The sequence below is a fragment of the Mauremys mutica genome, chromosome 1 (assembly GCF_020497125.1).
Source record: "Mauremys mutica isolate MM-2020 ecotype Southern chromosome 1, ASM2049712v1, whole genome shotgun sequence".
Taxonomy (NCBI): Eukaryota; Metazoa; Chordata; order Testudines; family Geoemydidae; genus Mauremys; species Mauremys mutica.
The window spans coordinates 282,297,210-282,312,587 of NC_059072.1; the positions used below are offsets into that span (position 1 = coordinate 282,297,210).

At 41.8% G+C, this 15,378-nt stretch overlaps 1 protein-coding gene across 2 annotated transcripts in view; it reads left to right on the forward strand.

Moving 5' to 3' along the window:
- The window catches only part of RBM26 (RNA binding motif protein 26), a 105,750-nt gene that overhangs the window by 38,231 nt on the left and 52,141 nt on the right, over nucleotides 1–15,378 (forward strand). For both annotated transcript variants that reach the window (XM_045011047.1, XM_045011054.1), the window contains exons 12-15: nucleotides 3,283–3,447; nucleotides 4,047–4,178; nucleotides 6,724–6,795; nucleotides 8,108–8,236. In XM_045011047.1, the coding sequence (XP_044866982.1) occupies nucleotides 3,283–3,447; nucleotides 4,047–4,178; nucleotides 6,724–6,795; nucleotides 8,108–8,236 (498 nt within the window). The remainder of the gene's footprint in view (nucleotides 1–3,282; nucleotides 3,448–4,046; nucleotides 4,179–6,723; nucleotides 6,796–8,107; nucleotides 8,237–15,378) is intronic.

The following is a 15,378-nucleotide window of genomic DNA, read 5'->3' on the forward strand; positions in this document are numbered from 1 at the left end:
TGTAGGGTCCCCACACTTTTCCTTTCCACATGGTGCTTAGAAACTCTTATGTACATGCTTTGCTGGCTTTGTCTGGCCTCTGGAAGCTTGTACAGTTCTTCAGGTTTTCTCAGGAGCCTGAATTCCACCATCATTACAAGGATTCCACTTCTCCTTGCCCTGTATAGTATTTATAAAATATAACTAGGCCTAATGCACATCATTATGCTGGACAAGGTAGACTTTTAAAACATTTTTTTTTGTTAAAGTTGGCCTATGCCTTATATTTTAACTGTTTAGTTGTACACATTTTTTCCAAATAAGCTGTTTTTAGGTAGACAGCAAAAACTTCTAACATTTCAAAATGTAACTTTAAACTAACTAATGTAAATTGTTTGAGCTATTAATTGCTTTCTTATTTCAGTGACTTAGAGTTATAAAATCTCCTATGCCTAGTGGCACATAAGGCAACCCAGTATTCCCACTCTTGTCTGTCCAGCGCAAGATGTTTGATTCCATCGTAAGTTGTCTCCATGATGGCAGCATCATTTCTGATTTGTCCTATATTAGTCATTCTTTGTCCTGCATGCTCTCTTTTCCCTCCAGGTGGAATCCAGTGTAAGACTTACGTTGTATTTCTGCCACAGGGTAGCCTGATGACATGGCCAAGCCACCATAGCTGTCTAATTATTCAGAAGGCAGCCTACTGACATATGCAGCACAGCACTTCCACTTTGGTTTCACAGTCTCTCCGATAAATTCCCAAGATTCTTCTTAAATAAAGCTTGTGGAATATATTCAGCTTTCTGTTGTGTACTTTCACTATCTGCCATGTTTTTGAGGCATACTGTAGTGTCAAAAGGACAGTAACTTTGTACAATATCATTTTAATGTGTAGATGTGTCATCTTACTCGCCAGATCTTTGACAGATGAGAAAATGATCCACTACTTTACCAATTCTTGCCTTCGCTTCTTTACTGCGCTGGCCATTAGCAGATATTGTACTTCCAAGATAGACAAAAGTCATCAACTCTTTTGTAGTCTTCTCCATCAGTCAAACATCCACCAGTGTTGACAGTGTTCTCTCTTATCTTTGTGGTCTTGGTCTTCTGCATACTGAATGAAGTCCCACTTCAGCAGCTTCTGCTTTTATACTCATTAACAATTCTTTTTATTCCATCCAAGTTTGTATCCAACTTGACTATGTAATCTGTAAAACCTGAGTCTCGCAGCTTATCTCTCATCGGAACAATACCGTGTCCTTGGCAGCAGCTGTTGCTCTTTTCGTCACAAAGTTTATGACAGTGCACTGTAGAAACAGGGATAGTATGCAACCTTGCTATCAGTAACAAATTTAAACTGTTCTGTCTCCATTTGTCACACAAAGCTTTTACTAAATTAATGATCTTTGCTGGAATTCCTTAGTGTCTCAGTATCCTCTAGAGGGCTTCTCTGTGGACATTATCAAATGCTTTCGTAAAATCAAAAGTTTAAAATCTTCTGGTATTCTAGGTCTTTCTCAATAGCTCTTCTCAAGGTGAAAATCTGGTCTGAACTCAAACTACCAGATTGAAATCTAGCCTGTCCCTGAGTACTTTTCAACAGCAGTTTTCATCCTATTCAAAATGGTAGTGCAAAACAGTTCTTCGGATGCTGGTAGGACTGTCACCTCTCCATAGTTATCACAAATAAGCTAGTCCTCCTTTTAAAGGATTTTATAGATGACATATCTTCTCCAGTCTTCAGGACAGATCTCCTTTTCCCAAACTATTCTATACAACCTATACATGTAATTCACCATAATTTTCTCGCCTGCTTTTAACATTTAATTATCTATCTTATCATAACCTGATGTTTTACCATTCTTCAGCTGGTTTATGACCTCAGTTACTTCCTCAAAGGCAATTACTTCTAGTGATATAAGTAAGTCTGCTATTTCTTCACATCTCTGAGTGTGTTAATGGTTCTACCTGGGTGGGCACAACCTGGAAATATTCTATTCAATGGGTTCACAATCCTTCCTCTCCAGTTAAAATTGTACCATCTCGAGCTTTCATGATGCCACAACAGTTTGAGAATTGTGATGTTGGTTGTTTATCTATTAGAAAAAGATTTTTAGAATACCCTGCCTTTTACACCACGTTGGCTTCTTTTGCTTCATTTTCCATCCATTTTCTTCTCTGTTCTGGCTGATCTTTTAACTTTCTTGTCTTCGTCTGCATGCCCTTATTGCAGGATAGGTCTTTTACTGCTGTCTCATTTGTGGTGAATTCTCTTCTTTAGTTCTTTCATCTCTTAAACTAGCCTCCATGTGTTTGGTTGGAGCCATTCTGCTTTCTTCGATCTTCTCATCTCCACTGTAGTCGTGGCTGCATCCACACTTGATTTTTTGAAAATTTGCTTGTATAGTTTTCCACACACAGTTTTCTGATTATAACCATAATTATGAAGCTGCTACTGAATAAACTCTATAATATCAGAAGAGGGAATAATTAATATCTTCTCTCAGCTGTTTGGAAGATATAGGATTTTTTGCTAAGTGTCTGTCTGCTCACTGGTCTACATGTTTATGTACACTGTGACCAATATATTAGTTTACTTTTATATTGCGATGTTGTGTATATATCTTGGGCATTACTAAGCTATATATACCGTAGAAACTTGGAATATTTCAATTCAGTGTGCTGGATATTTCAATTTAAAATACAAAAAATCAATCTTAGGAGGCGTGATGGTGCTGAAATTTTAATAATACATTGGGAAGATACTAATAAAATTTCTCTTAGGCTTGATTTGTTGCACATAGATTTGTAATTGACTGAAATGAGAGCAGGCTTGTTATCTCTGGGTATCCACACATACAAATATATATACAGAAACCACATTAAATCAGAGTGCTGATGTATATGAACCCCAAACTATTGTGTCCCATAAGCTTAGTTTGTACTTTTTTTGAAAAAATAATATATATATTTCAATATTTCAGTAGCAAGAAGCACTAATTTTCAGTAAGGACTATTTGTATATAAAGGTGTCTGGTTTAAAACTGGTGTTTTAATTTACAGGTATATGTCTCCCTATTTTTAATAACAGCCAAACTGACATCTGAAAACTGGAATATTAAAAATAAATCTTTTACGTTTAAAGTCACGAATACCAAATACCTAACTGATAGTGCATTTAAATTGGAAGCTTTTGAGTTTCTGAAAATAGTGGTTTAATGGTTATATTGACTGACGTCAGCTTGAGTATGTGTTGTAGGAACTGCTGTGTAAGTTTGACTTTTCAATATGAAATCTTAGGTAGCTTATCATGGTGATCCAGAAGGTGCCCTTATCCAGTTTGCCACCCACGAAGAAGCAAAGAAAGCTATATCAAGCACAGAAGCAGTATTAAATAATCGCTTTATTAAAGTCTATTGGCATCGAGAAGGCAGTGCTCCACAAATGTCAGCTCCCATGCAGAAGGTAAAGGAGTTAAGTCTGTGTACTGGAATTTTATCTAAATGTTGTTAAAATTGGTCATTGTAATTAAATTTACTGAAATATAGACAAGTTAGTTTTAATAGTATACATTTTAAAAACAGTAACTAATACTAGTTGTAATTGATTTTATTCAGAAGTTTTATAATAGAGCCTTGCTTTTGTGTCTCAGGTATAAGGTTCAAAAGCTGATTAGCAAAATATGAATTAAGGCTCACATGATGGTTTTACCCAAGTGCTATTATGTGACTTGCTGCGGGGTAGGGAACTCAGGGTTGTGAGTTCAATCCTTGAGGGGACCATTTAGGGATCTGGGGCAAAAATCTGTCTGGGGATTGGTCCTGCTTTGAGCAGGAGGTTGGACTAGATGACCTCTGAGGTCCCTTCCAATCCTGATAGTCTATCATTCTATGCTTCTTTTGGTAGCAAGGATAACATTTTATAATGGTAGAAAGGAAATAGAATAAATTTAAAAGGCGACAATAACAGCTTCATTGTACCTTTATTGGTCTACATAGGCAGCAGTCCCCTATTGTTAGTATGTTACTGTCTTTGATTTAAACATTTTTTTTCTTCTTTTGAAGGTAATACAGCCTTTAGTTCAGCAACCCAGTTTACCAGTAGTGAAGCAGTCGGTCAAAGAGCGATTAGGTCCTGTACCGGCAAGTAATATTGAGCCTGCAGAGGCTCAGAGTGCCAGTACAGAAGTTGCTCAGGTATGTATAGCTTGACTAGAGAAATGTCTGTGATAAGTAATTTAAAATAATAATATCTTTCCTCATGATATGTTTGTAATGTTTTCATAGCTCAAAAATGTATGCATAGAGATAATGTAGTTGTGGAGGACACCATATAAAAATGTGCATTTATCACATGAATGTATCTGTCATTTTGTACGAGTAACATTTCTGGAGAGTCTTTCTAAATCTAATGATATTTGGCTAGTTCTATTGTTTGGGTTTGCAACACTGCAAAGGAATAGTTCCTAGCTTTTCAATTAAATTTTCAAAAAACTTGAAAACATTTCTATCCATGTTAAATCTTTAATAAAGAAACTAGTTTTTTCATTATTTCGAAATTAGCTTTTATTTTTTTGATAAAAACCTAACTATCTTTCTTGCATCACCTGAGTTGCGATATAGTGGTTGGTATGGCGGTGCCTCTGAACTCATTTTGAAGATCACTTTTTAGATGCTGAGTACCTAATTTTTGTTTTATGTTGCTATGTTGGACAGAGTAAATCTTGTCACAGTTCTGGGGCATGGGTTAAATTTATCGAGCTATTTCTACCTTCCCATTGCTAAAGCACTCAGGCACATCATGAAAAATAATCTTTTACAGAATAATAAAACAATAATATAAAGATTTCTCAACAGAATAATTTGCATATTATCAGGAAAAACCCCCACCTCTATTAAAATAGGTTAACCAAAAGCTTGACCAAATAAAGCTGTCACCTTTAAATTTCTAATGTTTTGGAGCAAACATAGGTCATCCAATTGATATCTTTTTATTTTGTTGCATATTTTGTTCTGATTGTACAAATATTTTCTTAATATTTGCATTAAATTGTGAAACAGCTAATACTTGCACAGTGTAGCATTTATTAAGAATTGTCACTTTAAACACTTTTGCTTCAATAGTCACTAATTTATTTTAGATGGCAAAATATGTGTTAGAAATCAAGATAAATAGGAAACCAAATTTACTTGTCCAGTCCATCTCCTAAATGTCAGTCCACTGCAGTAAAAGCTGTGGAAACGATTGAGTCCCATTTCTTGGAATTCATTGTACCTTCATAGAGCCCCGTTGACTTGCAGGGTTGGAGCCAAACTGTCTACATGAGCAAAATTTTAAACATATTAGTAAGGCTATGTCTACACTATACAAGTGCGGCTTAGGATGACCTTACTGTGTTGCACGGGACATGACATTTTTCACAGCCCTGAGCGACATAGTTAGCCTGATCTAATTTTCAAGTGTTGAGCAGGTCTAGGACAGCTACTTTCTCATTAAATAAGAGAACACAGTCTCTAGCGTGTATTCTCATTTTGAACCACATACATGGTACTCATACCTATGCAGGTTGGAAAAGGATGGGGCATCTTTGTTCCCTAATTTGAGTGATAATGCAGAATATTCTTAGCGGAGAAAGAGCTTTCCTAATGAAGATGGACTATTAGTGTTGCCAGCTTTCTTCAGTAACCATTATCTTTGATTTTAACTGTCTCCTCCTTCTGAAGTCAGATACTTAGATTCTTGATGAAGATGGTTGTCAGTAATTGCTCCTGTTGAACCTGCATTGTAAATGGTCTGAGGCGCTATCCTGCGATGGGTTTTGTCCTGTCTACCTTCACAGTTACTGTTTGGAGCACTGTTTCAGGGGACCAGTCATTAAGAGGTGGCAGAGAGAGGTCAGATCCTAGTTCATATGGTGCTTAACTTGTCTGCAGAAGCAGTTAGAATCTTCACCTGCCAAAAATCAACAGATGTTTAATAGATGTTTCAGGCTTTTGACAGCTCTGCCAGCTCACCAGCAGCATTATGAACAGATGGTCAGCTTGTGGTTTGGAAATGTTTCCAAGAATTTTACGTAACTCCTTAATACAAGGAGGCAAAGCACCATAGTACACACTATGATTCCTGAGAGATTTCAAGATGAATTTCTACCTTTAAATACTCTTCAGGTATTGGATCATGTCTATAAGTAGACATTTTCAGATTCGGACAATTATTTAACCCTCTGGCTACTCCAAAAGAGGAAGAAAACCTTAGTTTAGAATTTGCAAAATGCGTAAGTCCTGAAAGTGCCTGTTTTGCAATTGATATCTGGAAACTGCAGCTTATAATGTTCTGTCTTTAGCAGGATTTCCTTTTAAATTGTGATTTATTTGTAAGTGCCTACAGAGATACTCCTTGGTCTGCTAGTGTGAAACATACTTTTTCCACAATAAGGCCACCGATGCTACAGTTGGATGTGTTTGGGCAGATCCTCATGCCATGTCAATTCAATTTTGGAATCAGTGCCTATCTTACCAGACAGCTCTTACATTCAAGCATCTGATACCATTTTACCTAGATTGTCTCACTTAAAATCTGGTAATTTTTAGGTCTTAAAAAAAAAAAATCCTCCAGACTTTGCTGACCCCTTTTGTTATAGTCTGCATTCAGCATTGTACAGTTAAAACTTTAGTACTTAGTTATAATCTTATACAATTACACAGGATTAGAAAAGAACTACTTTTTTCTTCTTGTTGTTAGAATGTGACTAAATTATCGGTGAAAGATAGGCTGGGTTTCGTGTCAAAACTGCCTGCTCCAGCAACAGAGAAGGTAAGAAAATGCATGTCGCATTATTCCTTCTGCTCACGTTTGTCTATCAGCTGTATCCTTGATACAAAATTATTTTTTTATAATTTTGTTTGAACTTTGCCCTTATCATAAACATCTAATTGAAATACAATTAACTGCCAACAATAGTCTCAGAGAAAATATACAGCAAGTATACTTCGCTTAATAAATGGTTAAATTGCAATAGGAATAAAATGCAATGGGGCATGTACTACTGTTTCACATTTTGAACTTCAGATATTGGGTTGTATGCTTTCTGCCACCAAAAATTTGTCTGAACTGAAATGCTTTTAGAGAAACTATTCTAGAGCCTAAATTGTTTAGCACATTACTAGGTTGAACTTTCATTGCAAATACATTTTAAGTAATATTTAAGTAGTTTAGCTGGTCTCTCCTTTATTGTTAAATGGCTGCTGATTAATCTTTGTTTCTGTGTGTCATGGCAGTAGTAGCCAGAAACTTCAGGAGATAAGACTGGATTTAAAGCGAATATCAACATTTTTTTTTCTTTCATTGGTTTCCTGCCTGTTTATGAAGCAGACTGTCCTGAAGGCATTTGTAGGAGGACAGTTTGGAGGAGTGTGGAATTTTTTGTAATTTGTTAAAGCAACATTTCAGCTTATCTTTAATTAGCCCACTAAGGCACTTCTTATGGGCTTTTACAATTGACATTGATAATAACACTTCGATTTTTTTCTACTCTCAACACATCCACTCTAGAAAATACTGTTCTAGTGGAAGGAGTAGAGGTAATAGTAGAATAAAGTTGTAAAGCCCTTTTTGTGATACATTTCAATTGTAAATCCCTCTTTGTAAGGGATTCATTCTAATTCATTTCTTTCTGCTGTTTCCTTCCTGTCACTTTTTTCTCTTGGTATCATTTTTTTATGGAGTACATGGCTGACCAGTGGATTCACCAGCAAGCTGCATGCAGTTTTTAATTTTAACTTTCTCCTAAGTTATATTGAAGCTATTTAAATGCCTATTATAGAAATGCAGTGGCCTCCTAATGAGGCAAGTAAGGTCATACCTTGATTTTTGTGATATTTATTTAAACATGAGTGTGACAATTCCAAAGTAGCCTAACTGGCTAAAGCAGATAGTTGATGTAATGCTGCATTTTTCTTTATCATTTAACTCCAAGCTACTCCGAACTTGTTTGTTACTTTAATTTTGATATGGTGATGAATTATAATCAAAGAAGGCAAAAGGTGTCTATATTGTGGAAAAGCCAATGCATTTTGAAGCACTGAAAAAAATCTAAAAACTGACATAAAATGATTTCCTCTTATAGGTATTGTCCACGTCTACTGGCTTGACAAAAACTGTATACAATCCTGCTGCTTTGAAGGCAGCACAGAAATCTTTGCCTGTTGTTTCCACTTCCATTCTAGAGTCCAATGAAGCACAGAAGAAAAAACAGGTAAAGTAAATATGCTTCTTTATAAAACGGGTATAGTAAATTTAGGAGTTCTGTATTTGATAGAGACAGTGTCAACACATTTCCTCAGAACAGCATAGATGGAACAAGTTAATCAAATTATCCTCACTAATAACAGTGCAGTTGGTGTTGAAAGGACAAAAAAATGCTTTCAGAATTTGTTCGCACTCTTTACTTTTTTCAGTATATTTTCTATCAATATAAGTATATGGTTGACTTAAGATCCTATAGGAACTCAAAATCTGAAGCATCTTTCATGGAAATAGAATCTCCAGTTGGAGACACAAATTGTCTCTTGGATAATTGTGAGAAGGTAGTACACAACAACCCTAACTTTATCTTCCAAACCGTTTAAAACTGACCTGCGTTTTTGCTACATTCTGGATTCTTAGTGACCAAGTATATTCTCAACAGAAAACTGTCCTGCTGTTCGTCCTACAGTTTCTTGACTGCACTTTAGTCCAGAATCTTTTTTATTATTAAGTCAAACTGAATTTTGAGGTCCTCATAATTTTACTTTGAGATTATGGAAAATAAAGCAAAAAAGCATGCTAATCTCTGAATGGGTCAGACCATCTCAGCTAAAGTTAGGCTTAAAAAATGCTTTTGATTCCTGTAGTTAATTTTTCTAATTTATGTCAACTAAATACAGAATAAATGTTGTTCTTCGAGTGGTTGCTCATGTCCATTTAACTTAGGTGTGTGTGCTCATCACATGCACTGCTGCTGGAAATTTTTTTACCTCAGCAGTATGCGTAGGGGACTGGCTCCAGCACCCTTTGAAGTGGTGCGCACATGCTGCGGTATACAGTGTGCTACCGGATCCCCCCCACCCTCAGTTCCTTCTTTCCCTCACTGACAGTGCTGGAACTGTTGCTGGTTCAGCTCGCACTGTTGCTTTCTCGTTCGTATTATAGTGTATATAGTTTTCTGTTAGTGTTAGTAAATCCCTTAGCTATAGTTAGAGACTTCATAGGTCCTGAACGAGACTTTGCCTCCGGATGGGATATGCCCCGGCCCCAGGCTTTAAGCCCTGTGATCGCTGCAAGAGACCCAGGCCCGTTATTGATCAACCCAGCAGCCATCTGTGTTGCTTGGGCGAAGGGCACATTAATGAAAAGTGCAAGATTTGGAAGTCCCTCAAGCCAAGGACTAAGAAGGAGTGCGATATTCGTTTAATAATGCTTGTTATGGAGTCGGGCCTCACCCCGGCACCGGAGCAACGCTCTGACTCAGCGCCTAGCACCGAGACCTCGGTACACTGTCCAGCACCGGTCCCCATCTGTGGCTCCGACCAAGAACCCCAAGAAGACAGTGTGAGGTTGGTCTCTAGCTTCCCACAAGGGAAAGAATAAGACTGCGTGTGAGCAAGGTCCTGCGCTGGGCAACTCTTCACCCCTGTCGGTATCTCAGGCCCATGCTCTGGTTGAGTGGTGTAGCCCAGCCTGCTCCCCGCCGGCCACCCTGGTTAGTGGCAGAGGCTTCAGCCAGGTCCAGTTACCATCCGTGCCGGAGGCCCTGCATGCGGCGCAGGAAATCATGTACCTCCTGGTGCCGCGCACACCAGCACCTGTGGTTCCTGTTCATGAGGTAAACCCGCATTTGGACCGCCATGGTCCCCACTCATCGCGGGGAACATCCCACCGGTGTTTGCCCTCTCATAGCCGCCATGCTCTGACCATGAAAAGACCTTGGCCATGGGCAGAGAGGCTCAAGGCAGCTCGCCGATGACTGGGTGCAGACCTCTGGAGGCACATGCCCCCTGGCAGGAGTACTGGTCCTGGCACCCCGTATCTCTGTGACACAATACTGCTTCAGGGACCCATCGAGGGATTGATGCTTCCATTTTTCGGACTGTCACCGATCACCTAGGAGGGCATCACCGTGTGGGCGCTTCCCGGCCCCAGGCCCATTCCAACTCCTGGTACCACTCCTCATCTTGGTACGGTTCGTCAAGTGCGAGACCATCCCGGATCCATTGAGCGCCACCGGTCCCCAAGACCCTGTTCCAGATCCGACTCCAGGCAGAGTGACCAGCATCAGTCGGGACAGAGCCACCATTCCACTGTCTTCTGGGTGCCTGGGAGCAACCACTCAGGATCCAGCCCTGGTTCTGAGCGAGGTTCCCTGACGGCGGGACAAGCTCTGGTACCAGCGATAGTGGCTACATTTTCAGCACTGAAACTGGCTCCATGGTCTCAGGCCTGGTGGCTGGCGCCGTGGTACTCATGGAACCTGTGGGGGTTCACCCAGCCTTTCCAAGCCGCCCGTTCCATATCCGGAGCCTTGGAGAGACCAGCTGCCTCTCTCTCCTGCCCTCCTCTTGTGCACAAAGCCTCGGGTGCAAGGACCCTGCAGGTCCAAGAGGGAGCAGGGGAACAAGCCACTGGGCCACCGTGGAGGACCCTACGGCACCGGCGTTTTCCTCGTTGTCGCCTGATGATGCTATAATGGGTCTGTCTACCCCGGATGACACTAAAGCGCACCAGGAGCTATTGAAGAGGGTTGCTGTCAATCTGGGCCATCAGGCGGAGGAGTTAAAGGAGCCCTTGGACTCTCTCTTTGATGTCCTCTGCTCCACAGCACCAGCCAGGGTGGCTTTGCCTCTTCATGAAGGGGTCTCGAAGATCACCAGTGCCCTGTGGCAAACTCCTTCCTCCCTGCCCCCTCTTGTAGAGGTGGTTAACCACAGAGAACGACACAGTGAACCTGTGTCTACCCCTAAAAATAAAGACACCAAGAGACTAGACTTGTTGGTAAGGTTTATTCATCCTCTAGTCTCCAGTTGAGGGTGGCCAACCATTAGGCCCTCCTGGAGTCCTTTGACTTTAACATGTGGCAAGCCATGGCCAAGTTCGAGGGCTCCCTTCCTGAGGCTTCTAGGAAGGCGTTCCGGGCTATTATGGAGGAAGGCATAACTATGGCCAGGGCGATGCTCCAGGCAGCGTCGGATGTGGTGGACACTGCCGCCTGAACTGGTTGCTATGCACCGGACATCCTGGATGCTCCTCTTTGGCTTATCCATGGAGGCTCAGCAGTTGATGCAAGACCTTCCCTTTGATGGGCAAGCCCTATTTGTGGAACAGACCAACAGTAAGCTCCATGGCCTCAAGGACTACTGCACGACCCTTAAAACATTGGGCCTATATGTTCACGGCCCTGCCCACAAGCAGTTCAAGCCACAGCAGCCTCAGGGCCAGGGAAGCCACCCTTGCCAGGAGCCTCCCCATAAGAAATCCAGAGGCTATAAGTGGCGGCCTAGTCACCAGGCTTTGCAGTCGAGCTCTACTTGCAATAAGCAGGCGGGCAAGCATCCCCTACAGGACTGTTCCCAGGATCCTTCCTCCCCTATTTTTGCCTTTCTCCTTTCCTTCCTACGTGGCCATCTATAATATCAGACTGATGGGTCCTCAGTATGGCAGTGCGGGGTTACACCCTTCAGTTGCTTCCTTCCCACCCTCTCTCCCGGTCCCTCCTCAGGGACCCTTCTCACGCGAGGCGAGTCTCCTCGAGCAGAAGGTAGAGGGGTTACTGGAGCTACGTGCAGTGGAGGTCGTTTCTCCAGAGTACAGGAACAAGGGGTTCTATTCCTGCTACTTTTACGACCTATCCTGGACCTGCTAGACTTGAACCGCTTCCTACCAAAGCTGAAGTTCCACATGAAGTTCCACATCGTCATCTCCCTGGGTCCGGAAGACTGGTACGCCGACCTCGATCTGAAAGATGCATATTCTCACATCGCCATCTTCAAGGGACACAGATGCTTCCTCCGGTTTACTGTAGGTCCAAACCACTATCAGTTTGCGGTCCTCCCGTTTGGCCTAGCAACAGCACTGCCGGTATTTACCTCAGCCTGTTGGTAAACGACAAAAAAACCACGTTAGTTCTGGTATAGAGGATAGAGTTCATCAAAGTGGTGCTCGACTTTACCTGTGCCAGGGCATTTCTGCCACTGGAGAGATTCAGGGTATTGACGGATCTCGTCGCGGAACTATGTTTCCCCTGACCACAGCCAGGGGTTGGCTGTGCCTCCTAGGTCACGTGGCAGCATGTACCTATGCAGTGCGCCACACCAGGCTCCAGATGTGACCCTTGCAGCAATCTATCTACTCCCAGTCCAGGGACCGCCTGGAAATGTTGTTACCATCCCCGCAGCGGTGCTTACCTCGCTGGGATAGTGGACCAACCCCAGCAAAGTCCTGGAAGAAGTTCCCTTGGTCAGCACTCCTCACTCAGTCGAGTTGGTTTTGGATGTCTCGGCGGGGGAGGGGGGCACCTCAGCACTCTCCAGACCCAGGGTATATGATCCCCAGAGGAAATGAGGCTACACATAAATGTCAAAGAGCTCAGGGCAGTGTGCAGTCCTCCTACCTCACCTGTCAGGCAGAGTGGTCAGAGTCTTTACAGACAACACAGCTTCAATGTTCTACATCAACAGACAAGAAGGAGCACGATCCTCTGCGAAGAGGCGTTCCGTCTCTGGGACTTCTGCATCGACCATGGAATCCACCTAGAAGTGTGTCACCTTCCGGGTGCCAAGAACACTCTAGCAAATCACCTACGCAGGGACTTCTCCTCTCACCATGAGTGCTTACTCCACCCAGAGGTAGCCGGCGTGATCTTCCAGAGGTGCGAAACTCCCCAAGCGGATTTGATCGCCACTAGGCAGAACAGGGATGCCACAGGTTTTGCTCCAGATGGGGTCTGGGTAAGGGCTCCCTCTCTGATGCCTTCCTCCCCAACGTGGTGTCTACTTTCCATATGAGTCAGGACATCTTCCTTCCGGTCTTCTGCCCCAAGCCCCATAAGACTAGTGAAGAGAGGCACCTTCACGCTTTGGACGTAAGCAGGGCCCTGGCTTTCTACCTAGTTTGGATAAAGCCTTTCCATAAGTCGACTCAGCTTTTCATTTCTACAGCTGACAGGATGAAGGGCCTCCTGGTGTCCACACAGGATTTCTAAGTGGATCACCTCTTGCATTCGGACTTGCTATGAGTTGGCGGAAGTCCCTCCACTGCCAATCGTCAGAGCCCACCCAACAGAGTGCAGGCATCCATGGCGACCTTCCTGGCACACTTCCAGATCCAGGACATCTGTCACACTACAACATGGTCTTTGGTGCACACGTTCACAGCCTGTTATGCCATCACTCAACAGGCCAGAGACGACGCTGGGTTTGGCAGAGGTGTGTTGCAGTCTACATGTCCGTGAACTCCTACCCACCTCCACGGGGTACTGCTTGGGAATCACCTAAGTTGAATGGACATGAGCAAGCACTCAAGGAAAAGATAGTTACATTTTTCCGTAAGTGGTGTTCTTCGAGATGTATTGCTCATGTCCATTCCACAGCCCGCCCTCCTTCCCCACTGTCGGAATTTCTGGCAAGAAGCAACTGAGAGTGGGAGGAGCCGACGGTGCCCTACATACAACAGCATGTGTGCGCCACTCCAGATGGCGCCAGAGCTGGTCCCCTATGGATACCTCTGAGGGAAAAAAACTTCCAGCACCAGTGTATGTGGCGAGTGTACACACCTAAGTTAAATGGACATGAGCAACACATCTTGAAGAACACCAGTTACGGAAAAAGGTAACTGTTTTTTTTCAGTTTATAACAAATGAGTTGACTCTGTCCAATTTAGGCTCATAAAAAAGCATTGAAGATGACATAACTCCTGTATAGAGTGTTTAAGTTGATAAACACTAGCTATAGAGATCTTCAAATTTAACACATACGCCTTTGTTTACTGCATGCCACCTGTAATATGGGGTCAGATTTTCAAGTAGCCTCCAACATTATACAGCTATAACCTGACTTTTCAGAAGGCTTGAGCACCTGTAGCTTCCAGTGACTTCAGACTTATTGAATAAGTCTTAAAGATAAAGAGAAACAAGAAGTTTTGCCCTGTTGCTGGTTCACTTTTTCTGCTGCTCTTTGCTGTCTGAAGAGATGTATATTTATTATAATACAATACCTGTGAGAAATTCATGGCTCGTTGGGACTGATGTCAAATGTAGCTCCCCTCTCCTCTTCCTGTCTTCCTTTTAGTTTTCCCCATCTCCCTTTCCTCTCCTCATTCTCCTATGTTTATAATCCTCTATGGACTGCAGCCACTGGAGAACAGGATCACACACTATAGTAAATCAGATATTCTGAGCAGGCAGAAGTCAGGTTGATGTTTGGGAGGAGAGAGACACAAACATAGCTTAATATTAACATTAGTGTTTTGTAGCTGTCAACATATTTGCATTCTGCATAAGGTAATTCGCCTTGCAGTCTGAGCCCAGCTGTTGGCTGACTTGGAAATGCTGACTCAGAAATGCAGGTAGATTTTTATGTTCCTTCTTCCCCCTCATCAACTATGTTTGTATAAAATCCCTAAGCTCTTCTTGAAAAATATGCTGAATCATGAGCTTCTGCTCCCATTCTGTGCTATAGAGCAGGAAGTGATTGTTTTCTTTCCAGCAGCAGAAGCTGAATAGAAGCTCTGGCATCTCTTCCGCTCCCTCCTCCAAGAACAGTATTTTAGAAATAGAGTAATACAATTTTGAAATGGACAGATTTACATTTCATACTTCTGTATTCACAAATATGTGGCAAGATTCCACTTTTAAAACTTTGAGTTATGTTTCGTATAAGTTATTCTAGCCAATCATAATAAGGTTACTTTCCAGGTAGCAAGCTTTTGATGATGTTATCAAAGTTTTTTAAAAACTTCCTATGAACTTTTGATTTTTGTGGCCTGAGACTGTACTATGAAATATAGCTAATCTATTGTAGGACTCAACATATGGTTGCTTCTAGGATACTTCCTTTACATGTCTGAACTTGTGCAATAAAATCATGGTTGCATTATAAAGAATACCAAAATTCCTCTGGTAATGTGGTAATAAAATTGTCTGCTTTTCACACTGGCGTAGTGATCTGTAAAATGATTACCCTAGTCCTAGGGATAACAAAGTTTGAAGCTTTCCTGGCATCTGTTTAACTAAGTCTGGTATCAGATTTACCACTAACCCTGATGTTTGATGATACATCCCTAAGGATAGCTTTGATAACCCTCTTTTTGTACATCAGGTGAGCTTATTTCTATTACTAGAATTTATTTTTGTCAATTTTTTTGTAA